General features: G+C 44.3%; 1 protein-coding gene across 6 annotated transcripts in view; it reads left to right on the top strand.

Annotated features, from left to right (window-relative positions):
• The window catches only part of LOC121548707 (1-phosphatidylinositol 4,5-bisphosphate phosphodiesterase beta-1-like), a 224841-nt gene that overhangs the window by 119446 nt on the left and 78229 nt on the right, over positions 1–27166 (top strand). For all 6 annotated transcript variants that reach the window (XM_041860245.1, XM_041860242.1, XM_041860240.1 and 3 more), the window contains exons 4-5: positions 20396–20536; positions 21102–21181. In XM_041860245.1, coding sequence (XP_041716179.1) covers positions 20396–20536; positions 21102–21181 — 221 coding nt within the window. The remainder of the gene's footprint in view (positions 1–20395; positions 20537–21101; positions 21182–27166) is intronic.

Genomic DNA, 27166 nt, shown 5'->3' with positions numbered 1-27166 from the left:
ACAGTGGAATTACAACACGAAGACGTAATTGTTACCTTTCAGTTGTCTGCTATAGTGACCGGTTAAATGGGGAGGCATCTCAAACAGAAAAGAAACTCAAATTGCCTCCATCTCCTTGTCTCTGTGTCACAGACAGACAGATAAAAAATCTGTCGTCCACAGTGTTCAATTTCCTCCTCCTTTTTCAAATGGTCCTATCTGGATGTCCCTGTCACTGTATTCTATTATAAGACCCAAAATGATTCTTAGAGAATGACCAAACCTCCCATCTAAAATGGAACTGGTCCAGATGACCTTACAGTCTGCTCATAGGAGAATCTTTCAGTGTTTCCTGAGGACCTGAAAATAAATACACCTGCAAATCTATTGTGAGTGTCTTGCAGGTGCACAATAGACATTGTTCTGAACATGTTTGATGAACTGAAACGTTAGCAGCATTTAAATTACAGTCAAAAAGTTACGGGAACCTCTCCTCTTGGGTAATGTTTTCTGAGGACACTGACGCCTCCTGTCAAACCCCCGCCATTCCCTCCTACCGGCAGCCTTGAGAGATGAGTCATGACAACTTTGCAAGTAAGCGTTGTTCAGGAAGTTCCTTCCTTGTCAAATATTTCCTGAGGGGATGTTGGCATCAAATCCCTCTTTCACAGCCCCAACCCGCTGCCACCCCGCAGCCCTAAGACGAGTCATCAAAAAGATGAGTAGATGAAATGGCGCTTTGGAGGGTGCGGAGACTAACTGCTTTTTGTGACCGATATTTTGTGACAGAGAGACAGTTCGATGAGTTGAGGTCGGGGGAGCTTTTTGGTCCAAAGCTGTCAGACCCTCTCTGCGTTCTGCTCAGGGAACGTGTTTATTCTCTGATGACACATACGGCACCCTGAATTAGATGTCAGGTTTTTTTATGTCCGAGACACGAGGCAGACTGAATTATGGCGCTTCACACGCTGCTCTGGACCGTGGCCCCTAGACACAGGACAGGGGGAGTGGGGGAAGGTGGAGAGAAAGATAGAGAGAGAAATTGAGAAAAGTGATTGAATTGAGAGTGTGTAACAGAGAGTGATGCTGATCTAAGGTCAGTGTTGTATTGTTCCCCTTAATGGTTCTGATTATTTTTGGAGAGAGTAAACTGATCCTAGATCTGTGCCTTTGTACAACCTCTCTCTGGTTCTTCTTAGACATCTCACCTCAACAGAGTCTTTTGGGACATGTAATTTATCATGAGTCTGGTCTTTTGCCATGTAAAACCACAATATTTATGTCAGAGAGTAGTCTTGGAGCAGCTCCTCATATGAAACAATGTGTCACACTTCACTTAGTTTACTTTAAGTTAGTTTCTAACTCTTCAGTTGAGATTGGCGCTCATAGTTCATCAGTGAGTGTGAATGATGATGTGCAGAATGTGTGAAACCTGAGCCGTTTCCCTCAGACATTAAAATGAAGAGCTGTCATCATACACTACATGACCAAAAGTATGTGGACACGTGCTCGTCGAACATCTCATTCCAAAATCATGGGCATTAATATGGAGTTGGTCCCCCCCTTTGCTGCTATAACAGCCTCCACTCTTCTGGGAAGGCTTTCCATTGGATGTTGGAACATTGCTGCGGGGACTTGCTTCCATTCAACCACAAGAGCATTAGTGAGGTCGGGCACTGATGTTGGGCAACTAGGCCTGGCTCACAGTCGGCGTTCCAATTCATCCCAAAGGTGTTCGATGGGGTAGTGAGTGTTGCAACCTGGGACAGATGATTTTTACGCGCTTCAGCACTCAGCGGTCCCGTTCGGTGAGCTTGTGTGGCCTACCACTTTGTGGCTGAGCCATTGTTAATCCTAGACGTTTCCAATTCACAATAACAGCACTTACAGTTGACCAGGGCAGCTCTAGCAGGGCAGAAATTTGACGAACTGACTTGTTGGAAAGGTGGCATTCTATGACAGTGCCAAGTTGAAAGTCACTGAGCTCTTCAGTAAGGCCATTCTACTGGCAATGTTTGTCTATGGAGATTGCATGGCTGTGTGCTCGATTTCATACGCCTGTCAGCAGCGGGTGTGGCTGAAATAGCCGAATCCACTAATTTGAAGGGGTGTCCACATACTCTTGTATATATAGTGTACATTACAGTTTATGTCCTGCCCTTTAGAAAATGGCTCTATATGTGCCCTGAATATTACCCCGTCACAAACACGCACAGACACACACACTCCATCTCTTGCTGCTCTGGGGTTAATTAAAAGCCATAATTGAATAATTTAAATGAGAGATCATTAAGCCCACACAAGCGCTATAACGCACACTTACACACATTCACACACACATACACTCACAAACACACACACACACCTCTCAACATCCTACCACCATCTACCAATAGAAATCTGACCTTTTCCTCTGGGCCTCATGGGTAAGAGGAGAGGAGAGGTGAGGAAGAAGAGAGGAGAAGAGAGAAAGAGGAGAGGAGAGAGAGGAAGAGGAGAGGAAGTGGAAAGTAAGGAAGAGGAGAGAGGAAGAGGAGAAGAGAGAGAGGAAGAGGAGAAGAGAGAGAGGAAGAGGAGAAGAGAAAGAGGAGGAAAGGGGAAGAGGAGAGAGAGGAAGTGGAGAGAAGAGAGAGGAAGAAGAAAGGAGAGAGAGCATAGCCATAGGTGTCGGTTTTGCCAACACCTGCTCTCCCAGCTTCAACTCCACAGTATCAGGGGTCTCTCTCTCTCTCACTCTCTTTCTCTCTCTCTCTCTCTCTCTCTCTCTCTCTCTCTCTCTCTCTCTCTCTCTCTCTCTCTCTCTCTCTCTCTCTCTCTCTCTCTCTCTCTCTCTCTCTCTCTCTCTCTCTCTCTCTCTCTCTCTCTCTCTCTCTCTCTCTCTCTCTCTCTCTCTCTCTTTCTGTCAGACTTGTCCTCTGCTGTAGCTCCACTATACCCAGTATGCTGTGAACATGTCTTGTTAGTTAACTTCATCTGAGCCAGACGTACGCTAACATGTATATGTATAGCTTTAACGCTGTGTGAGTTGGAGAATGTATAGCTTTAACACTGTGTGAGTTGGAGAATGTATAACTTTAACGCTGTGTGTGTTGGAGAATGTATAGCTTTAACACTGTGTGTGTTGGAGAATGTATAGCTTTAACACTGTGTGTGTTGGAGAATGTATAGCTTTAACACTGTGTGAGTTGGAGAATGTATAGCTTTAACACTGTGTGTGTTGGAGAATGTATAGCTTTAACACTGTGTGAGTTGGAGAATGTATAGCTTTAACACTGTGTGAGTTGGAGAATGTATAGCTTTAACACTGTGTGAGTTGGAGAATGTATAGCTTTAACACTGTGTGAGTTGGAGAATGTATAGCTTTAACGCTGTGTGAGTTGGAGAATGTATAGCTTTAACACTGTGTGAGTTGGAGAATGTATAGCTTTAACACTGTGTGAGTTGGAGAACGTATAGCTTTAACACTGTGTGAGTTGGAGAATGTATAGCTTTAACACTGTGTGAGTTGGAGAATGTATAGCTTTAACACTGTGTGAGTTGGAGAATGTATAGCTTTAACACTGTGTGAGTTGGAGAATGTATAGCTTTAACACTGTGTGAGTTGGAGAATATCTAGCTTTAAAGCTGTGTGAGTGTGAGTGTGAGAGTGGAGGAGAGGGAACTGTCATGCTTTGAAGTGGCTGTACACGAGGGTAGAGGAAGACTGCTTCTAATGCCCTAACCTCAGAGAGCAATACACTTCTACAATGTCACACAACTGATCTAGCTAATGCATAACAACATACTGAGACAGCACTGCAGCAGAGAGAGAGAGATATAGAGATAGAGATAGAGATAGAGATAGAGAGTGAGAGACGTATTGTCTTTCTTTAATGATACATTCTCATTTCATTAAAACCTCACCACCACCACCCCCCCTTAAAAAAATATATATATCCCCTGTACTGCGTACTCACCTTGCCCTTTACCCCATGATACAAAACAACACCACACATCACAATAACCAAAACCTCACCACTTCTACAACCGTATATCCAACCCATCTTCCCCAGCTGTACAGACATCCCCCCGACACACCATATCTCCTGAAACATCTCCACACTTTCTATCATTTTATAGAACTCAAATTCCACCCTAAGGCGCACAGAGACCATCCCATTAAATAATAATAAAGGGTCTGTTATCCCCCCACCTTTGACCCTGTTCCTCCTTGTTAGCCAAATAGCCAACTTTGCCTGAGCAAACAGAAAATTCAACAAGACACATTTGGCCTTTTCATTATTTGAATACCTGTACCCCATTATAAACATCCCGACAGTAAACTCCACCCCCAACCTCTCACACAGACATTCCAACAGAGACATTAATGGCATTAACCTGGCGCACACAGAAAACACATGAATCACAGTTTAACTCGTGACTTCCCCCAGGAATCTCTCCAGCAGCCTAAGAGATGTTAGTCCTGTTTGTTGTGTGACAGCCCCTCCCAGTTCTTCCTGACCCACCTCTCCGAGCCCAGGTACACCCCCAAAATGTTAAGCCCTTCACAACCACACTGCAAACCCCCTGGAAGCAGAGGGGGGGCCCTATCCCTCCATGCCCCACATAACAGAGCTCTGCTCTTTCCCCAGTTCACCTTAGCTGACAAAGCTCCTTCGTAGACCTTCAGACTAGTCTCTAGTGCCTGCATATTCTGCCCATCCCTGACCATCACAGAAACGGCATCTGCATACACCAACACTGCTATGCCTGTCAACACACCCATGCCTGTCCAGCAGACTCCCTGCAGTCTCCTGCGTAGCAAGCCCAAAAAAGGCTCAATGGCTAGTGTATATAACTGCCCCGATAGAGGGCATCCTTGTCTAATGCCCCGCCTCACCCAGACTGGCCTACTGAGCCTCCCTCCCACCTTGACCATACATGACGTCCCAGCATACAACATCTTCACACAGGCCAAAAACCTTTCCCCAAACCCAAACACAGACATCACATTAAACAGATACTCATGGTCCACTGTATCAAAATCCTTCTCTTGATCTAAAGAGACCAGTCCAAAGTTCACATTAGAACCTCTCGACAAGTCCAACATGTCCCTGATTAAGAACAAGTTGTCCGTGATTGAGCGTCCCGGCACACAATATGTCTGGTCCATGTGTACTATAGAGTCCAGATGGGACTTCAGTCTGTTAGCGAGGACCTGGGCAAATATCTTGTAGTCTGCACAGAGCAATGCCACAGGCCTCCAGTTCTTAAGTTCACACAAGTTCACTCCGTCCTCTTCCTCCCTAACTTAAAAAAAACAAAACAGTGGGTACCGCTAAAACAAACCATGCGTTAACCCTCCACCATAGAAAATAAAAATGGAAAGAAAAGACCAAGGAAAGAATCAAGAAAATAAGTAAGGACAGAGCCCTCCACATGACCTCTCAAATACAAAACACTCCCAGCATGCACTGAGAGAGAGAGAGAGAGAGAGAGAGAGAGAGAGAGAGAGAGAGAGAGAGAGAGAGAGAGAGAGAGAGAGAGAGAGAGAGAGAGAGAGAGAGAGAGAGAGAGAGAGAGAGAGAGAGAGAGAGAGAGAGAGAGAGAGAGAGAGGTGAATTATAAAGTCACAGGTATCCTATTTCTGCTGCTTTCACAACAATGGGATGTCTTAGCTGGTATGAGGAAGTCTTTTCAGGTAAATATGAATTGAAGAGGAGGCGTTGGTTTAATTTAACAGATGAAATACAATGTGAACCAATGTGGTGGAAGTGAATGCTAGAGAATGGTTTATTAAATTACTTATAGCACACACACACACATATACACCCACCCAAACACACATATACACCCACACACACAAATATACACCCACCCACCCACACACACACATATACACCCACACACACACACACACACACATATACACCCATACACACACATATACACCCACCCACACACACAAATATACACCCACCCACCCACACACACATATACACCCACCCACCCACCCACACAAATATACACCCACACACCCACACACACAAATATACACCCACCCACCCACACACACACACACATATACACCCACCCACCCACACACACACATATACACCCACCCACCCACACACACACTACTAATCACTGACAGTTATTTTAATCCCCTGTAGACCAGCATACAGTGAAAATCCTATATGTGTAATGGCTATGAAAGCCTTGCTGGGAGCATCTATGCTAGTCGCTAATCAGCTAATCTTCTGTTTGTACATACAGCATCACTCCCTCCCTCGCTACCTCACTAGCTACTATATTAGATCCCAGCTTAGAACATTGACTATCTCACTGCTGAACAAACAGTAAACAACACACCTTCATCAGATGAAACATTGATCCAAAAGTGTTTTTTTCACCCTACAGTAATTTTTATTTCAATCTGTTCATACTCTTACTGCTAGCTACACCATCAGCTATGAGCGTAAACGATTGCAGTGATTTCCTTCCTTCGATCTGACAGTTTGATTAATTGAATAGCCTTGCTGGACTGATTATCAGATTAGCCCAGTCAATCAGAGGTGAGTTGTATTGATAGCTGCTGTACTGATCTTATTGAAAGGATTCACAACAAATTAGTTACAAACGGACAGTAGCCTACGTCTCAACGACTCATTGGTCTCATTGCACACACACACACACACACACACACACACACACACACACACAGAGACACACACACACTCACACACTCGCACCCACTCACACATACGAACACACACACGCACACACATACACATCCCCTTCACAACAAAGGATTAACAACAAATTAGTTACAAATGTCTCAAGGCTTATTGGACTCAACATTAATGGAGAACCACTCTTGAGATTGACTCTTGAGGTTTGAAGGAACTCCACACTCTAGGCTGGTTCTACACATTGGGAGCCCCATTACTATGTAAAGCACATTGAGCATCTGAAGAAGCGTCCCATCAATCTAATCCATTACTATTATTAATGCATGTCTGTACACTTTCCAGAGTGAACCACAAACATTTCATCTGTTTGAAAGTGACAGGAGCTGCAGATTGTGTGTGCCTACCTGTGTGTGTGTGTGTGTGTGTGTGTGTGTGTGTGTGTGTGTGTGTGTGTCTGTGTGTCTTTATGTCTTTGTGTGTGTGTGTGTGTGTGTGTGTGTGTGTGTGTCTGTGTGTCTTTATGTCTTTGTGTGTGTGTGTGTGTGTGTGTGTGTGTGTGTGTGTGTGTCTGTGTGTCTTTATGTCTTTGTGTGTGTGTGTGTGTGTGTGTGTGTGTGTGTGTGTGTGTGTGTGTGTGTGTGTGTGTGTGTGTGTGTGTGTGTGTGTGTGTGTGCGCGCATCAGGCTCTGTGTGTGTGTGTGTCTCTGATTAGTGTCGTTTGAGAGAAATGGAGCAGGCTGAGGGAGAAACGCTCTTCTCATAGTACTAGTAGGATCCATGTTTATATGCTCTGCTGTCCTCCACTGTGAGTTATGATGTGGCTAATGTTTAAAACAGGCTCTGCAGATGCAGCATGACCTTCTTAATGAACCACTGCACTACCAAGGGATGGAGTAAAGTAAAGGTCTCAAATATGGGGATGGAGTAAAATAAAGGAGTGAAATATTGGGGATGGAGTAAAATAAAGGAGTGAAATATGGGGGATGGAGTAAAATAAAGGAGTGAAATATGGGGGTGGAGTAAAATATAGGAGTGAAATATGGGGGATGGAGTAAAATAAAGGAGTGAAATATGGGGATGGAGTAAAATATAGGAGTGAAATATGGGGGTGGAGTAAAATAAAGGAGTGAAATATGGGGGTGGAGTAAAATAAAGGAGTGAAATATGGGGGTGGAGTAAAATAAAGGAGTGAAATATGGGGGTGGAGTCATCTATATGTTCAATAAGAGGGGGTGTGTCTAATGGACATACACTGACTTATGTTCAAGGATTTACACTCTCTCTCACACACAAACATTTATTCATACACATATAAACCATCGCATACACACATAGTCACAAACGCAAAATAACATACACAGACACATTTTTAACACGCTCAAATACACACACACACACACACACACACACACACACACACGGCACACACACACACACACAAGGTGTTATGCCATTGGTCATGCTTGCAGATAGGGGAAGATTGCGAACGTCAATTATTCCAGGCTGATATTAACATGCAAGCGGTAGGTCACGTTCTGAAATACTGTATTCTATTTTCATATTTACAATGTGTAGGAGTTCACTATGTACATGTCCTGGTGTGTATATATACAGAGCCTTCAGAAAGTATTCACACCCCTTGACTTATTCCAAATGTTGTTGTGTTACAGCCTGAATTCAAAATGGATTCAATTGAACATTTTTCTCACCTATCTACACTCAATACCCCATATTGACAAAGTGAAAATATGTTTTTAGAAATGTTTACAAATGTATTGAAAATCAAATACAGAAATACCTTATTTACGTAAGTATTCACACCCCTAAATCAATACTTTGTAGAAGCAAGCACCTTAGGCAGCGATTACAGCTGTGAGTCTTTCTGGACAGCTGTGAGTCTTTCTGCCAGCCCTAGAAAAGTTTGTGGTCATACGCACATCCTTAAAAACATAGGTGCTGGGCTACTAAAGAATACTAGTATAGAACAAGAAGGCTGTTAAAGCTCCCAATTCACCGCTTTACTGACAACGTTTCGATCCGAAACGGATCTTCGTCAGGTCAAACAAACTGAGTGCTCACATCCCAAAATATACACATTTCACCTCACATGACCATTGCGGACATGCCGCATGATGGGTGCAAAAACAATTTGTGTATCTCTAATAATTTAATAACAATGAGATGGGTACATGTAGTAGTTCCAGAAAATACAATATATTTACAAAATGACCAAGTGGTTGACCTGGAAGGCAAGACAAATCAAAGTGACATATTCATGTAAGAAATGATCTAATATCAAACTCTAGGTTCAGACCTCTAGGAGACATGGTACACAAACCGTGAATCTCTAGGAGACATGGTACACAAACGGTGAATCCAACACAATTCTCTTCTCAATAATAGATTATCAGTATCGCCCCCCCCCCTCCTAGGAGTCTTAACATGTTCGATGCCAATGTATCTTAAAGAGCTAATGTTGTGATGAGCCTCCATGAAATGCGCAGCCACAGGGTTTCTCTGGTCAAGGGTCCTGATATTACTCCTGTGTTCTGCTATCCTTGTTTTCAGATCTCGTTTCGTTTTTCCTACATAACATAGACCACAAATACACTTGATCAGGTATATCACATTTTTTTGTAGAACAGAATGATGCCCTTAATCTTGATGGCCTTGCCCATAATAGGGTGATTGAACATTGTGTATTTGTTCATAAATGGGTACATCCGCCACATCTATAGTTACCGTCTGGCACATTGTCTAGAACGGTACTACGTGGCACTTGTGGAAGATCAGACCTCACCACTATTTGACTGATGTTGGGGGCGCATCTGAAGACTACCCGCAGGGGTTCTTTAAACATATTTTCTAGTTGTGGATCAGTGCTCAAGATGTGCCAGTGTTTTTTAATGATGTGGTCGAACTGTTTACCAAGTGGGGAGTATTGAAGGAAGCATTGAACGCGTTGTTCAGGAGGGCGAGGAAGTTTTGGGCGTGAGGCTGTCATCCTGGGTCATATTTTTATAACGTTCCCTTGCGTCATGCAGCCATTCCTCTGGGTAACCCCGCTGTCTGAAACGCTCATCCAGATAGTCAGCTTGTTTGTCATAGTCACTCTGTGTACTACAAATCCTGCGTATGCGACTGTCTTGGCTAATGGGGAGGCTCTTTTTTAGGGAATTAGGGTGGAAGCTGTCTCCGCGTAACAGGGAATTCCTGTCCTTGGCTTCCTGTATAGATCCGTGCTAAAACCACCCCCCTCCCTCTTAATCCAAATGTCAAGAAAACGTATTTCATGCGCATCAAAGGTGAGTGTGAATTCCAAATGTTCAATGCTTGTATTGATGAATGAGTGGAAATGATGAAGTTCCTCTGCTGTGTCCTGGAATACAACGAATACGTCATCAATGAAGTGTTTCCAGAGTCTTTCTGCCGGCCCACCACCTCACGCTCAACCTCGACAAGACGGAGCTGCTCTTCCTCCCGGGGAAGACCTGCCCGCTCAAAGACCTCTCCATCATGGTTGACAACTCCACAGTGTCGCCCTCCCAGAGTGCAAAGAACCTTGGCGTGACCCTGGACAACACGTTCTCTGCAAACATCAAAGCAGTGACTCGTTCCTGCAGGTTCAAGCTCTACAACATCCGTAGAGTATAACCCTACCTCACACAGGAAGCTGCGCAGGTCCTAATCCAGGCACTTGTCATCTCTCGTCTGGACTACTGCAACTTGCTGTTGGCTGGGCTCCCCGCTTGTGCCATCAAACCCCTGCAACTTATCCAGAAGGCTGCAGCCCAGCTGGTTTTCAACCTTCCCAAGTTCTCCCATGTCACCCATCTCCTCCGCACACTCCACTGGCTTCCAGTTGAAGCTCGCATCCACTACAAGACCATGGTACTTGCCTATGGAGCAGCAAGAGGAACTGCCCCTCCCTACCTTCAGGCTATGCTCAAACCTTACACCCCAACCCGAGCACTCCGTTCTGCCACCTCTGGTGTCTTGGCCTGCCCACCTCTCCCGCTCAGCCCAGTCCAAGCTCTTCTCTGTCCTGGCACCCCAATGGTGGAACCAACTTCCCCCTGAAGCTAGGACAGCAGAATCCCACTCATCATCCGGAGGCGCTTGAAACCCTACCTCTTCAAAGAGTATGTTAAATAATCCCCCTTTTCACCTCAACCCCCCCCTTACTAGCTCTGACTTTGCTGATAGCTACTTTATTGAGGAAAAGTGTACTTACTATGCCTGTGATATGTGGTTGTCTCACCTAGCCATCTTAAGATGAATGCACTAACTGTAAGTCGCTCTGGATAAGAGCGTCTGCTAAATGACTAAAATGTAAATAATTCTCTAAGAGCTTTCCAAACGTAGTTTGTGCAACATTTGCCCATTATTCTTAAAACAATTCTTCAAGGTCTGTCAAATATGTTGTTGATCATTGCTAGACAACCAGTTTCAGGTCTTGCCATAGATTTTTAAGTAGATTTAACTCAAAACTGTAACTCGGCCACTCGGGAACATTCACTGTCTTCTTGGTAAGCAACTCCAGTGTAGATTTGGCCATGTGTTTTTATCCAAAAAAATGTCCCAGTCCTTAACGATTACAAGCATACTGTACCCATAACATGATGCAGCCACCACTATGCTTGAACATATGGAGAATGGTACTCAGTAATGTGTTGCTTTGCCATATTTCTTGCATTATTACTTTAGTGCCTTGTTGCAAACAGGATGCATGTTTTACATTTACATTTACATTTACGTAATTTAGCAGACGCTCTTACAAATTGGTGCATTCACCTTATAGCCAATGGGATAACCATTTTACAATATGTTTATTTTTTTGGGGGGGTGGGGTAAGGGGGGGGTAGAAGGATTACTTTATCCTATCCCAGGTATTCCTTAAAGACGTGGGGTTTCAAGTGTCTCCGGAAGGTGGTGAGTGACTCCGCTGTCCTGGCGTCGTGAGGGAGCTTGTTCCACCATTGGGGTGCCAGCGGGAACTGTGCTTCCCTCAGAGGTAGGGCGGCCAGCAGGCCAGAGGTGGATGAACGCAATGCCCTCGTTTGGGTGTAGGGACTGATCAGAGCCTGAAGGTACGGAGGTGCCGTTCCCCTCACAGCTCCGTAGGCAAGCACCATGGTCTTGTAGCAGATGCGAGCTTCAACTGGAAGCCAGTGGAGTGTGCGGAGGAGCGGGGTGACATGAGAGAACTTGGGAAGGTTGAACACCAGACAGGCTTCGGCATTCTGGATGAGTTGTAGGGGTTTAATGGCTTCCTTCTTTTCACTCTGTCAATTAGGTTATTATTGTGGAATAACTACAATGTTGTTGATCCATCCTCAGTTTTCTCCAATCACAGCCATTAAACTGTTTTAATGTCACCATTGGCCTCATGGTGAAATCCCTGAGCGGTTTCCTTCCTTTCTGGCAACTGAGTATGGAAGGATGCCTGCATCTTTGTAGTGACTGGGTATATTGATACACCATCCAAAGTGTAATAAATAACTTCACCATGCTCAAATGGATGTTCAATGTCTGCTTTTATTTATTTATCCATGTACCAATAGGTGCCCTTCTTTGTGGCATTGGAAAACCTCCCAGGTCTTTGTAGTTTAATCTGTGTTCGAAATTCACTGCTCGACTGAGGGACCTTACATATTTGTATGTGTGGGGTACAGAGATGAGGTAGTCGTTCAAAAATCATGTTAAACACTTTTATTGCACACAGAGTGAGTCCATGCAACTTATTATGTGACTTGTTAAACACATTTTTACTCCTGAACTTATTTAGGCTTGCTATAACAAAGGGGTTGAATACTTATTGACTCAAGACATTTCAGCTTTTCATTGGGGTATTGTGTGTAGGCCACTGACTAAATGTAGGCTGTAACACAACAAAATGAGGAAAAAGTCAAGGGGTGTGAATACTTTCTGAAGGCACTGTATGTGTACGGCACCTGTTAAATATTGGGGGCATCCTGGGATGAGCTTTTGTATGTTATTGCTGTAAGAGCGAGTTAGCTACAATGCTCGAGACGTAATATTGGCATTAGCCCCTGCTAATTCACAGTTATTTCCATGATAACAGATGAATCACGAATCTACAGCCATCAACATACTGTTGTCTTGCACATCTAATGTGCTTCGTTGTATCTATCGTCAGGTACTTACATTTATTGTATTTTGTACTATTCTTGTCATTGTTATGATGTTTGATTACAAAATGCCCAGTCTGATATTAACATGCAAGCGACGAATCATGAATCTACAGCCATCAACATACTGTTGCCCTGCACATCTAATGTGCTTTCTTGTATCTATCGTCAGAATAAACACCAATCAACTGGGATCGCTGGCTGGACAGTCCTTTCTTTAAAAACAAAAAGCAAGAGAGTTACGAAGTACGATCACATCTGTTACACTAGTGCCGAGACCAGTCTTCTTGTCTTTGCTGGACATCTGTTACACCTGGGAATGATTTACCCATAATTCATCTCCATCTACCCCAGGGGTTTTCTGTCCCACCCCACCATCTTGCCGCTCCACTAGTCAACAAGGCTAGCCAACAGCAGGACTGCTGCTAGGACACGACAATAATACAATCCTTAAAATATGGTTGCTTGTTGTTCCAGGTTAGCCCGAGTGCCCGTCTTTTGGTGCTATCATGCCGATTCCTTGACACTCAGCTTGACAAGGACAGCAACAGAGTTGGCAAAAGCACAAACAGATCTGGGATCAGGCTACTTTCGCCTGGGTGCAAAGAGGAGAATAAACTAAAAGAAACTCCAGCAGTTGACATTCTTCAAACCAACGTTTGGGTCAATAGTTCCTTAGGGGTATCTAGGTCTAAAACCTTCAAGTAAACGTTGAGGGGTTTTGACAAGTATTGACCCAAACTTTAGTTTGAGATCCACATGGTGGAGCATACAAGAAGAGTTTCTTCTTCAATGACTTCTAGAACTCTTACTTATAATCCTCAGATACTGTACCTCCACTCTCTGGTGAATTCTAATGTGAAGCCAAAGTTGTTCTTATAATGAACTATCATTGAAGAGTCTCAGTGTGAAGAGAAGAGATCAGCTGTGATTGTGTAGAGGTAGTGTGTGAGGTGTGGAGGTGAATCATTTGGTGTAGAACAGATTTAGTCGCTGTAGCCACTTACGCAGCGGCGTATAAATGGATAATGAGGGAAATGAAAGCTACAGTACATGAATCATCAGATGAGAATTAGAGAAACAGATAGATGCGCTGGATTATCTATTTATAAGAGCAGCAGTCAGGAGAAGGACAAGGTCAGAAGATAGCTTGCAGACAGACACTCTCTCTTGTTTTTAAGCTCAGAACTGTTTGTGTGTCAGTGGGCGGGCAGGCGTCTGTTTGCACATGGGCAGAGGCAAACGTGTCTGCATGAGTAAGTGCTTTTGTGTCAGTGCGACTGTGTGGGCATGCATGCAAGTGTGTATGTGTGTGTGTGTGTGTTTGGTTTTACTATCCTTGTGGATGTCCTCACAGGATAGTAAAACAAGGAAAAGTGGGGACATTTCGCCGGTCCCCACAAGGAAAAAGGCTATTTTAGGCTTAGGGGTTAAATTTAGGTTTAGGGTTACAATTAGGGTTAGAATTAGGGTTAGGGGTTAAGGTTAGGGTTAAGGTTAAGGTTAAGGTTAAGGTTAGGGTTAAGGTTAGGGTTACGGTTACGGTAAGGGTTAGGTTTAGGGTTTGGTGTTAGGGAAAATAGGATTTTGAATGGGAATCAATTGTTGGTCCCCAGAAAGTCCTCACAAGTAAAACATAGCTGTGTGTGTGTGTGTGTGTGTGTGTGTATCAGGTTACAGCCCAGGGAGCATGGAAGGCCATCCCTTCAGGCTGCATCACCCTGCTAAGAGGACCACTTCCCCTGTACTGAATATTTAAAATGACTGAACACTGTGTTCCCACACTACAACTGTCAGCAAGCAACACACACCCTTATTCCCAGGCACACTATAATCCTGCTGTGACACCTCCACACACACACCAATCTCTTTCTCTCTCTCTTTTCCTCTCAAACCCCCCCGGCTTGGCTCTAAATCTCCCATCGCCGCGGCAACAGGACCCTCAGGCACGCCTCCAACTGCTCCCACAATGCACCAGCGCAAATTAAATCTCAGGGCTGTTCTCTCTCTCTCTCTCTCTCTCTCTCTCTCTCCTCTCTGAACAACACACAGTCAGCTGTAGAAGTATGGAAATGAGCTTGTCTTATCCTGTAACATCTACAAGTTGCATACTAAACTATATCAAAAGGCTCCTCTGTTCAAACAACAACAATCCATCAATGAAATATGCATTCGATTTTCTGACGCATCTTGATGGGTCTCAACACCAAACCCTTCTCATCTCATCTATCAGAGGCCCATCGCTACCAAGGGGCACTTTGCCGTTCTATGTTTTAGCAAATTGAAAGTGATTTTTCAATCCACTGATTGATGACGTGGCTGCCATTTTAAATATCTAAGTGCGGCAAGATTGATTGGCCATTTAAATCAGCACTTTTCAGCCTATCGATCTTGCAGGTCTCCAGTCTCCACCCCATGCTGTGCAGCACAACTCTCCCTCTGTGTGTCTGTCTGTGTGTATTCCAGGCTGTGTATGTCAGTGTGTCTGTCTGTGTGTATAATACAGGCAGAGATCTGTTTAGGATGCTTTCAGCGGAGGTTGAGGTTGCCATTAATTTGCAGAGTGCTACTTTACTCTATTTCTGCAAAGCACCTGCATATAGTAAACTGTCTCTTTATCTATCAGTATGCTGTACAGTAAATGTAGACAGAATACGTTTCTCTGAAGGATGTCTGCCATGGGTCATTTATCAGTGTGACACAGCACAGAATGTTCTTTGTTTGATTGGGTAAATTTGTGGGGAACTAATTTGCTTCCGCTGCTTCCGCGGCAAAATCCTTTGCAGACTATTTTTGTTGTGTTAATTAAGCTAGCAGAACCACTTTGTATGCTGCCCTGATATCGAAGGGGAGAGAAAATATAATTGTTATTTGTTTCTGGTGCCTTGGAGGCAGAGCCAGTTGCTCTGTGCTTTTACATGGTTTACATGAAGATGAGTGGTTGTGTCTGTATGTTTCTATATCATTTAAAATGTGTATTTACACTGCAGCAGACAAGCATCTTCACTGAATGTGGAGGCATCATATAAACGATTTCACTGGTTATACAAGTGTGAGCAACTGGGTATTGAACCCAGGTATTTTGCATGCACTGTGTTATCCAACTGAGCTAAAGCCTATAGGAATAACTTTTACAACGTAACAGGTATTATTGTCTCACAAATATTATGGGACAAGTTTTACAGTCTCATGAAAGGTTACTTATTACAAAAGCATGGTTTATCCAACCTCTGGTGCTATACAGACACAGTGTCTCACAGGCTCTGGTCAATCCATAGATGACATCATATAGGAGATGCATTTACCACATGCAGCCATACATAACAACATGCAGCCATACATAACAACATGCAGCCATACATAACAACATGCAGTACATTCATAACAACATGCAGCCATACATAACAACATGCAGCCATACATAACAACATGCAGCCATACATAACAACATACAGTACATTCATAACAACATGCAGCCATACATAACAACATGCAGCCATACATAACAACATGCAGCCATACATAACAACATGCAGCCATACATAACAACATGCAGTACATTCATAACAACATGCAGCCATACATAACAACATACAGTACGTTCATAACAACATGCAGACATACATAACAACATGCAGTACGTTCATAACAACATGCAGACATACATAACAACATGCAGTACGTTCATAACAACATGCAGCCATACATAACAACATACAGGACATTCATAACAACATACAGTACATTCATAACAACATACAGTACATTCATAACAACATACAGTACATTCATAGCAACATGCAGCCATTTATAACAACATGCAGCCATACATAACAACATGCAGTCATACATAACAACATACAGTACATTCATAACAACATACAGTACATTCATAACAACATATAGTACATTCATAGCAACATGCAGCCATTTATAACAACATGCAGCCATACATAACAACATGCAGCCATACATAACAACATACAGTACGTTCATAACAACATGCAGCCATACATAACAACATACAGGACATTCATAACAACATACAGTACATTCATAACAACATACAGTACATTCATAACAACATACAGTACATTCATAGCAACATGCAGCCATTTATAACAACATGCAGCCATACATAACAACATGCAGTCATACATAACAACATACAGTACGTTCATAACAACATGCAGCCATACATAACAACATGCAGCCATACATAACAACATGCAGCCATACATAACAACATGCAGCCATACATAACAACATGCAGCCATACATAACAACATACAGCCATACATAACAACATGCAGCCATACATAACAACATGCAGCCATACATAACAACATACAGCCATACATAACAACATGCAGCCATACATAACAACATACAGTACATTCATAACAACATGCAGCCATACATAACAACATGCAGTACGTTCATAACAACATGCAGCCATACATAACAACATACAGTACGTTCATAACAACATGCAGCCATACATAACAACATGCAGTACGTTCATAACAACATGCAGCCATACATAACAACATGCAGCCATACATAACAACATACAGTACATTCATAACAACATGCAGCCATACATAACAACATGCAGCCATACATAACAACATGCAGCCATACATAACAACATGCAGCCATACATAACAACATACAGCCATACATAACAACATGCAGCCATACATAACAACATACAGTACATTCATAACAACATGCAGCCATACATAACAACATGCAGTACGTTCATAACAACATGCAGCCATACATAACAACATACAGTACGTTCATAACAACATGCAGCCATACATAACAACATGCAGCCATACATAACAACATACAGGACATTCATAACAACATACAGTACATTCATAACAACATACAGTACATTCATAACAACATACAGTACATTCATAGCAACATGCAGCCATTTATAACAACATGCAGCCATACATAACAACATGCAGTCATACATAACAACATACAGTACATTCATAGCAACATGCAGCCATTTATAACAACATGCAGCCATACATAACAACATGCAGTACATTCATAACAACATACAGTACATTCATAACAACATATAGTACATTCATAGCAACATGCAGCCATTTATAACAACATGCAGCCATACATAACAACATGCAGCCATACATAACAACATACAGTATATTCATAACAACATACAGCCATACATAACAACATGCAGCCATACATAACAACATGCAGTACATTCATAACAACATACAGCCATACATAACAACATGCAGCCATACATAACAACATACAGTACGTTCATAACAACATGCAGCCATACATAACAACATGCAGTCATACATAACAACATACAGTACATTCATAGCAACATGCAGCCATTTATAACAACATGCAGCCATACATAACAACATGCAGTACATTCATAACAACATACAGTACATTCATAACAACATATAGTACATTCATAGCAACATGCAGCCATTTATAACAACATGCAGCCATACATAACAACATGCAGCCATACATAACAACATGCAGCCATACATAACAACATGCAGCCATACATAACAACATGCAGCCATACATAACAACATGCATCCATACATAACAACATACAGTACATTCATAACAACATGCAGCCATACATAACAACATACAGTACATTCATAACAACATGCAGTACATTCATAACAACATACATTACATTCATAACAACATACAGTACATTCATAACAACATACAGTACATTCATAACAACATACAGTACATTCATAGCAACATGCAGCCATTTATAACAACATGCAGCCATACATAACAACATGCAGCCATACATAACAACATGCAGCCATACATAACAACATGCAGCCATACATAACAACATGCAGCCATTCATAACAACATGCAGTACATTCATAGCAACATGCAGCCATTTATAACAACATGCAGCCATACATAACAACATACAGCTATTCATAACAACATACAGTATGTTGATAACAACATGCAGCCATACATAACAACATGCAGTACATTCATAACAACATACATTACATTCATAACAACATTGTCACGAGAATTTCTATCTCTAAAACTCAAGCTTTGAATAATTCCCAGAGGTTGTATGGCTCTAGTTAATTAAGAATTAAACAAATTCTCCAGTCTGCAATGGATCAGCAATTTTATTCAGAGAGCGCTCTGGCGCTAAAAACACACAGCCTTTTTATATGCGTCCACACAAAGGACTTTGATCCGCCCACCTTTAGGCGGCTTGTACATTTCCACAGTACAGAATGTTTAAGTTTGACATTTTCTAGGTATCCTTTCTCCTGGAATGTTTGTCTCAGCAGTTTCTAACCCCCTTCTCTGTTAGTGGGTTTATTGTCTTATAACTTTAACACAGTTTACACAGTCATACAGTATCGGGGTGGAATACTTTTAGTCATTACTCTAAACATACAAATCCTCTATCAAACGTACAGTACATTCATAACAACATACAGTACATTCATAACAACATTAAGTACATGCATAACAACATACAGTATATTCATAACAACATACAGTACATTCATAACAACATCAAGTACATTCATAACAACATACAGTACATTCATAACAACATACAGTACATTCATAACAACATACATTCATAACTTGGACATTAATGATGATTCATAAAGCCTGCCCTAGGTAAAGTAATGGTTGGTGACAGCTTGGTATGTTTGTGAGTGTGTGCTTGTGTGTGTGTGTTTGGGAGTGAGTGTGTGCGTGCGTGCATATGTGCGTGTCTATGTGTGACATCATAGCTGACGTTAAGAGAAGCCGTTCTATGATGCTGAACCGCCAGGTCCCAATGGGATGATGATGATGATGATGATGCGTTGCCAATCTCCATTCTGTCAGCTCCTAAAGTCACATCTCTTATTGATCAGTTGCGTCAGTCAGCCAGCCGCCCTCAGTGAAGTCAGACTCACTGAGCATGTCTGCCCCAAACCTGCCACTTCAGGAAAACACAGACGTTTCCTGTTGCAGTGTAATGGTGATCATTGAAAGCCCTTTGCATTGTAGCCTGTGGGGAGACATCCAGTAACTCACCTCATTCATCATTTAGAGAAGCAACCACCTGGGATATACTGGGATACCATGATACAACAACACGCATGCACGCACACACACACACACACACACAGCTCTGTGGCTCTTCCATCTTGAAGAGCTGATAATTTCAGACCAAATCGGTCTAATGTGTTACCTAGACAACCACAATCTCCACATTCTCAGGACGTCAAATCGTGATCTGGTTGGTTGATTAGGTTGTTGATGTCATAGCAGAGGTGCCAGACAGTGGGAGTCATATCTTCCTGATACTTCCTGGATTTGGGCTTCCAGGAAGTCACAAAGTCAAAGACCAGGGAGGGAGGATTGTGGGTATTTTTGAGAAGTTTCTAGACTGCTAGAGCTGCCGTGGTTGTAATACTGTATTTGTGAAATGCATGTACTATGTGGGCGAGGGAAGGGATACATCTATGGGGAAGTTGTTACCTGCTGTGTTATTGTGTCTCTGTGTCTAAATAGGACCTGAAGCTACGCGAGCTGCTGGACGTGAGCACCCTGGTGGGGAAGATGGAGAACAGGATGCTGACGGTGGTGAGCGGACCAGACATGGTCAACATCACATACCTCAACTTCATGGCCTTCCAGGAGGAGATCGCCAAGGTAAATACACATTAATAACATTTTACATTTTTTGTCATTTAGCAGGCGCTCTTATCCAGAGTGACTTACAGTTTAGTGAGTGCATACATTTTCATACTGAAAATAATAATAACACATCTATGAAACGTGAATAAGTTATTTAGTACACATAAATAATGGCTTTATTAAACATGAATAAAGGATGTATTATGGGTTTAATTGATTTAGTTGATATTCATTTGACCAGATATGGTCGACATAATTTAGTCATATTCGGAGGTCGGCCAACACTTAAATGAAGATATTATAAATAAGGGCTGTATCAAGTGCTTATTGCTAATTAATGAATAACTAAGCTATTTCAGTCCATGAAGTGTGAGTTATTTAAGCTTGTTAGACTTACACTGAACACATCATTCCTCCAGTGTGTTATTATAAGGTCTGGTGTGTGGGTGGCTAGTTTGCACCTCCAATAGATACTTCCAGCTATGTTTCTTCCCTCTGACAGTGTGTGTGTGTGTGTGTGTGTGTGTGTGTGTGTGTGTGTGTGTGTGTGTGTGTGTGTGTGTGTGTTCTTCCGGTACAGGAGTGGGCAGAAGAGTTGTTTGGCCTGGCGTCTAACCTATTGGCCCAGAATATGTCCAGAGAAGCATGCCTGGAGAAAGCGTAAGTCCCTGGACACATCACACACACACACACTGAGAGGTAGCAGTGCTGTTCACATCCATCAGAGTCCTTCTGATAGGCTGCAGGGTGGAGGGTCACTCTACCCCGCTTCACATCGCTTCACACTACTTACATCCTGAGAGAGAGAGAGAGAGAGAGAGAGAGAGAGAGAGAGAGAGAGAGAGAGAGAGAGAGAGAGAGAGAGAGAGAGAGAGAGAGAGAGAGAGAGAGAGAGAGAGAGAGAGAGAGAGAGAGAGAGAGAGAGAGAGAGAGAGAGAGAGGTGGAAGGAATAATGGGGAGAGAGAGGAAGAGAGAGAGGGAAAGTGGGGGAGAGAGAGGAAGAGAGAGAGGGAAAGTGGGGAGAGAGAGGAAGAGAGAGAGTGAAAGTGGGGGAGAGAGTGAGGGTGAGATGGAGGAAAGCTGGATAAGAGAGAGTGGAGGAAATGGAAAGGGCTGCAGACGACATGTATCACTTTTTATGACAACATCTACACTCACTCACCACACACACACACAGACACACACAAACATGCATACACACACGCATACACACACATACTTGCGCACATTCACACACATTCACCTCCACATCCACACACTCTCACACACATATAGACCGTTGACTGTGTTGTGACTCCTCCCTCGGTTCCTCTTAGCAACTCATTATCATCTCGCTGTCTCTCTCTCTCTCTCTGTCCCCTCACTCTCTCTCTCTCTCTCTCTCTCTCTCTCTCTCTCTCTCTCTCTCTCTTTTTCCCTCTCTCTCCCTCTCTCTATTTCTCCATCTCTCTCATTTACTCTCTCTGTTTCCTTCTTCCCCTGTAATAGCCTTGTTTTTAGATACCAATCAGAATTGGTAACCATGATGTACAAAATAATGATATCCGTATTGATATGTAATAAAGAGATGTTATTATGTACTGTTTAAACTATGCAAACTATGGATTCACACACACACACACACACACACACACACACACATACATTAAACTGCTGTGTTCTGTCCTGTCCTGTTCTGTCCTGTTATGTTGTTGTCACGTCTCCTCCCATTGCTCCCCTCCGGCGCTCTGATTCGCCGGTCTACTGAGCCACCGGTCTGAGCGCACCACCTCGGCAACATCGGAATGGAAACCCAACTCACCCTAAACACCTCCAGCGCACCTGCACCTCATCATCTCATCACCACCCCTATTTAGCCCTGGACTGTTCTGGATGATGTTGTGTGTGATTGTTAAGCTTCGTGTCATTTACTCTATCTTTGTTATTTCTCTTGCTCAGTGTTAAGTAAACCTTGACCTTGTTAATTCCTGTGTCTGCGTCCTGCCTCTTCGTATACTCAGTACTCGTCACAGAATCACACACCAAACGAAAATGGATGCAGCAGGAGTTTCCCAGCTTTCGCACGGTGGCGGCGTTTTCCGTCTGGAATGAGCGTGCTCTGCGCACGGCCTTCAGTAGAGGCTTACGGGAGGACATCAAGACGGAACTCGCATTTTGGAATGACGAGATGGACCTTGATACCCTCATCACCACGTCCATCCGTCTTGACGACATGTTGAGAGATAGACAGCGTTCCCAACACCTCCCGGAGCCTCGACGCTCACCCCATCTGAGCTATGGAAGCCGCCATGCTTCCGAGTCCTCACCCATGGAGGTGGGCAGCACCCCCTACACCACTACGGACCACAGATCTCCTGGCGGCTCGCCGCTCTGTGAGTGTTACGTCATCTCCTATCACAAAACCATTGTTTTTAGTTCCCATAACGGTGTCTGGTTATTCCTTCTCTTCCATTTCTACTGCTATGATAGATTCCGGATCAGCGGGGAACCTTATAGATAGGGAGCTGGTCTCTGAATGGGGGTTGCGCACCGTGCCACTGCCATCTCCGCTACACATCACCTCACTGGACAATAAACCCCTTGGATCAGGCACCATTACGCACGTCACTCTCCCCATCATCATCACCAACCACACCATCAATTGGAGCACCTAGAGGATCACAGCCTGGTCTTCCTCATGCCGGAAGACCTGCCTTCCGGTGGTTTGTTGTTCCACGTCAGTGGAGAGTCCGGAGTCCGCCCTCCAGCCCAACATTCCACGTGAGTACGCAGATCTCTCCGATGTCTTCTCTTCATTAAAGGCTACGTGTCTCCCTCCTCACAGCAGAATGTGAAGGCCGACGCACTCTCCAGGATGCACCATACCGGAGAAAGGAAGGATCTGGGGGGTCCTATCCTGCCCTTGTCTCTCATCGTTGCACCTGTCATTTGTGATGTGGATGAAGACATCCGCCTGGCGGCTCATGAGGACCCAGCACCTGCCAACGCCTCTCCGGGGCGCATGTATGTACCCACCAGTGTCCGTGACCGCCTGCTGATCTGGGCACACACTACCCTTACGGCAGGGCACTCTGGTATTACGCGCACCCTGCATTCTCTAGCCCCAAAATACTGGTGGCCCACCTTGGCTTCTGATGTCTCCCGCTATGTCAACTCCTGTTCCGTATGTGCCCAAACGAAGACACCTCGGAACGCCCCGGCAGGCAAACTAGTTCCCCTCCCAGTGCCTCAGCGACCTTGGTCACACCTGTCCATAGACTTTGTCACCGACCTTCCACGTTCTGACGGCTTCACCACAGTCATGGTGGTCGTAGATCGGTTCTCCAAATCATGCCGTTTTTTTGCCACTAACTGGTCTTCCTTCTGCTCTCCAGGTCGCTGAGGTCCTGTTCCAACAGGTCTTCCGGCATTATAGACTTCCGGAGGACATTGTCTCGGACCGTGGCCCCCAATTCACCTCCCGAGCGTGGAAGGCTTTCCTGGAGAAGTTCGGGGCCATGGCCAGCTTCACTTCCGGGTATAGGCCTCAGTCGAATGGGCAGGTGGAGCGCATGGACCAGGAGCTGGGGAGGTTTCTTCGTTGCCACTGTCAGGACCGGCAGGGTGAGTGGGCGAGGTTTCTTCCCTGGGCAGAATATGCCCAGAACTCCCTCATTCACTCCTCCACAGGGCTCACTCCCTTCCAGTGCGTCCTGGGGTACCAGCCGGCCCTGGCCCCTTGGACACCCAGCCAGACCGATGCGCTCGCTGTCGACGAGTGGTTCAACAGGGCCGGACAGGTCTGGGACGACGCCCATGTCCATGTCCAGAGGGCCAGTCGTCGGCAGAAGGACCAAGCCGATCGCCACCACAGTTAGGCCCCTGTATTCCAGCCTAGGGATCGTGTCTGGCTGTCCACAAAAAACCTCCCTCTCTGCCTGCCCTGCAAGAAACTGAGCCCCCGGTTTGTGGAGCCATTTAAGATCCTCCGGCAGATAAATGAGGTATCATACCGGCTGCTCCTTCCCCCTCACTACCGTGTCTCACCCACTTTTCATGTCTCTCCTCAGGCCAGTGGTTCCTGGTCCTCTGGCGGATGCCGTCCCCCGGGGTATGCCTCCTCCACCCCTGGACATTGACAGGAGTCCAGCGTATGCGGTGAGGGACCTGCTGGACTCCAGGTTCCGTGGGGGACGGCTCCATTATCTAGTGGACTGGGAGGGGTTTGGTCCTGAGGAGAGGAGCTGGGTTCCGGCTGGGGACGTTCTGGACCCCAACCTAATTCGGGACTTCCACCGTCGCCGCCCTGACCGGCCCGCTCCTCGTTCTCGGGGTCGTCCTCCTGGCCGACGACGTCCAGCGGCTGGAGCCACGCGTCCGAGGGGGTGGGTACTGTCACGTCTCCTCCCGTTGCTCCCCTCCGGCGCTCTGATTCGCCGGTCTACTGAGCCAACGGTCTGAACGCACCACCTCAGCAACACCAGAATGGAAACCCAACGCACCCTAATCACCTCCAGCGCACCTGCACCTCATCATCTCATCACCACCCCTATTTAGCCCTGGACTGTTCTGTATGATGTTGTGTGTGATTGTTTAGCTTCGTGTCGTTTACTCAATCTTTGTTATTTCTCTTCGTCATTGTTAAGTAAACCTTGACCTTGTTAATTCCTGCGTCTGCGTCCTGCCTCTTCGTATACTTAGTACTCGTCAGTGTTGTGTTGTGCCATACTGACCATCTAGTGAATGCTTGTCCATAGAGCTGAAAAGAAAAGCTCCAGCCTCTCAGTAAGACCCAGCACCACATAATTTACTTTGACCAAAATAAACTAAGTCCCCTTACACACACACACACGTGCGCACACACGCGCACATACACACACACACACTAAATAAATCCAGCTAGTCCACTTTTTGAAGAGAGACAGTTTGTTTGATGAAACATTGGTTATTGTTATTGGACCAGGCTCCTCTCCTCAGTAGGAACCGGTCCTGGTAAACAGCCGGTGGCCTTTCCTGTAAACTCTGACGTTAGCAGTTTTACTCCTGCAGTGAAAATAGCTTTGCCTTATCTGGAAAATAAACATCTCAGGCTGGCACAGGCTAGACCAGCATTATTCAGTCCTTGTCATAGGGACCCACAGGATGTGCAGGCTTTAGTTCCAGCCCTGTACTAACACACCTATTTTAGCTAATTAACTTCTCATCAAGACCTTGATTAGTTTTAAACAGGAGAAGGGCTTACCAAGAAACACTTCCAAAAGGACTCATTCAAGGTAGAAAGGAGTTGGAGCACTCAACCAAAAAAAGCAGAGATTTATTTATTTTAGCTCACTTTAATCCATTGTACAGGATGCAGACAGGTGACTGACGTCTTCCACAGAGTGACCTGACCATTGCACTTACGTAGCTCCTATTTATAGCCTAGTGGCCCATTGAGATGCAACAATGTAAAACAATTATAATGATATGTTTCAAGGTAAATGGCAAATTCTAGCACAAAATAATACTAATAATAAGAGAAATGGTGTGTCTCGTTAATAATAATAATAATAATAATATGCCATTTAGCAGACGCTTTTATCCAAAGCGACTTACAGTCATGCGTGCATACATTTTTGTGTATGGGTGGTCCCGGGGATCGAACCCACTACCTTGGCGTTACAAGCGCCGTGCTCTACCAGCTGAGCTACAGAGGACCACTTAATCAATAGGCCATGTCAAAATATACTGTACATAGGTGATATTTGGGTGTCTGTGAATCCGGAGACACAGAGACCCAAAAAATCAAGGCCACAACATTATAGAAACAAGGGATAATCATTGTTTAGCCCCTTAGGATCCACAGTGCCTACGAAGTACTGCCAGAATGCCTCTCTTTGTTTTAGTTTATGTACGATGTCACCTCCTCTTAGTAAAATGTGGACATGTTCTATGGCTACAAAGTGCAGGGAGGAATAACATAGTCCATGTTTTATCATGTTTTATTACTAATAGCAACCTTATGTTCTGCGATGTGGAGTTTCAATGCTCGTTTAGTTTGAACAATATAAGCAGCCCAGCAGATGCATTTGAGCATGTACATGACATCTATGGTGCAACAATGAATGAAGCTTTGGATTTTGTATTCTTGACCTGTTCTCAGGTGGTAAAAAACGTTAGTATTGGTCGTATTGTCACAATGTACACAGTGGCCACACTTGTAATTGCCATTGGGCGGGCCTGGGAGCCGAGTGTCACACTTCTTGGTTAGCTGCATGCTGTGCGTGACGGAATCGTCTAAATTGCACACACGGCAAAAACAAATGCGAGGGGGCAATGTTGTGAACTCTCGTAGATTTTGATCACTTTTGAGGATGTTCCAGTGTTTCAATACAATGGATTTGACGCAACCAGCACATGGGCTGTACTCTGTGGAAAAACACAAACGTGGGGGCGTTTTGTCCTGGTTTCTATTAGTGCCAGTGAGTAGGCTTTGACGTTCAGTCTCTCTAGCACGGGTATAGGCCTGTTCAATGACACCCTTATCATACCCTCGTTGCAGGAACCTGGTGGGAATATCATTAGAGTTGCACTCAAACTCTATGGGTCTGTACTACAGCCAGAGTCTTGGGCTACATCCAGCTTACACCTGGCCAATTCAGGTGTGCTTTTCATTTTCCTCAGTC

The sequence above is a fragment of the Coregonus clupeaformis genome, chromosome 33 (assembly GCF_020615455.1).
Source record: "Coregonus clupeaformis isolate EN_2021a chromosome 33, ASM2061545v1, whole genome shotgun sequence".
Taxonomy (NCBI): domain Eukaryota; kingdom Metazoa; phylum Chordata; class Actinopteri; order Salmoniformes; family Salmonidae; genus Coregonus; species Coregonus clupeaformis.
The sequence above is the reverse complement of the archived record's forward strand: the minus strand, read 5'-3'. Positions and strand labels throughout refer to the sequence as shown.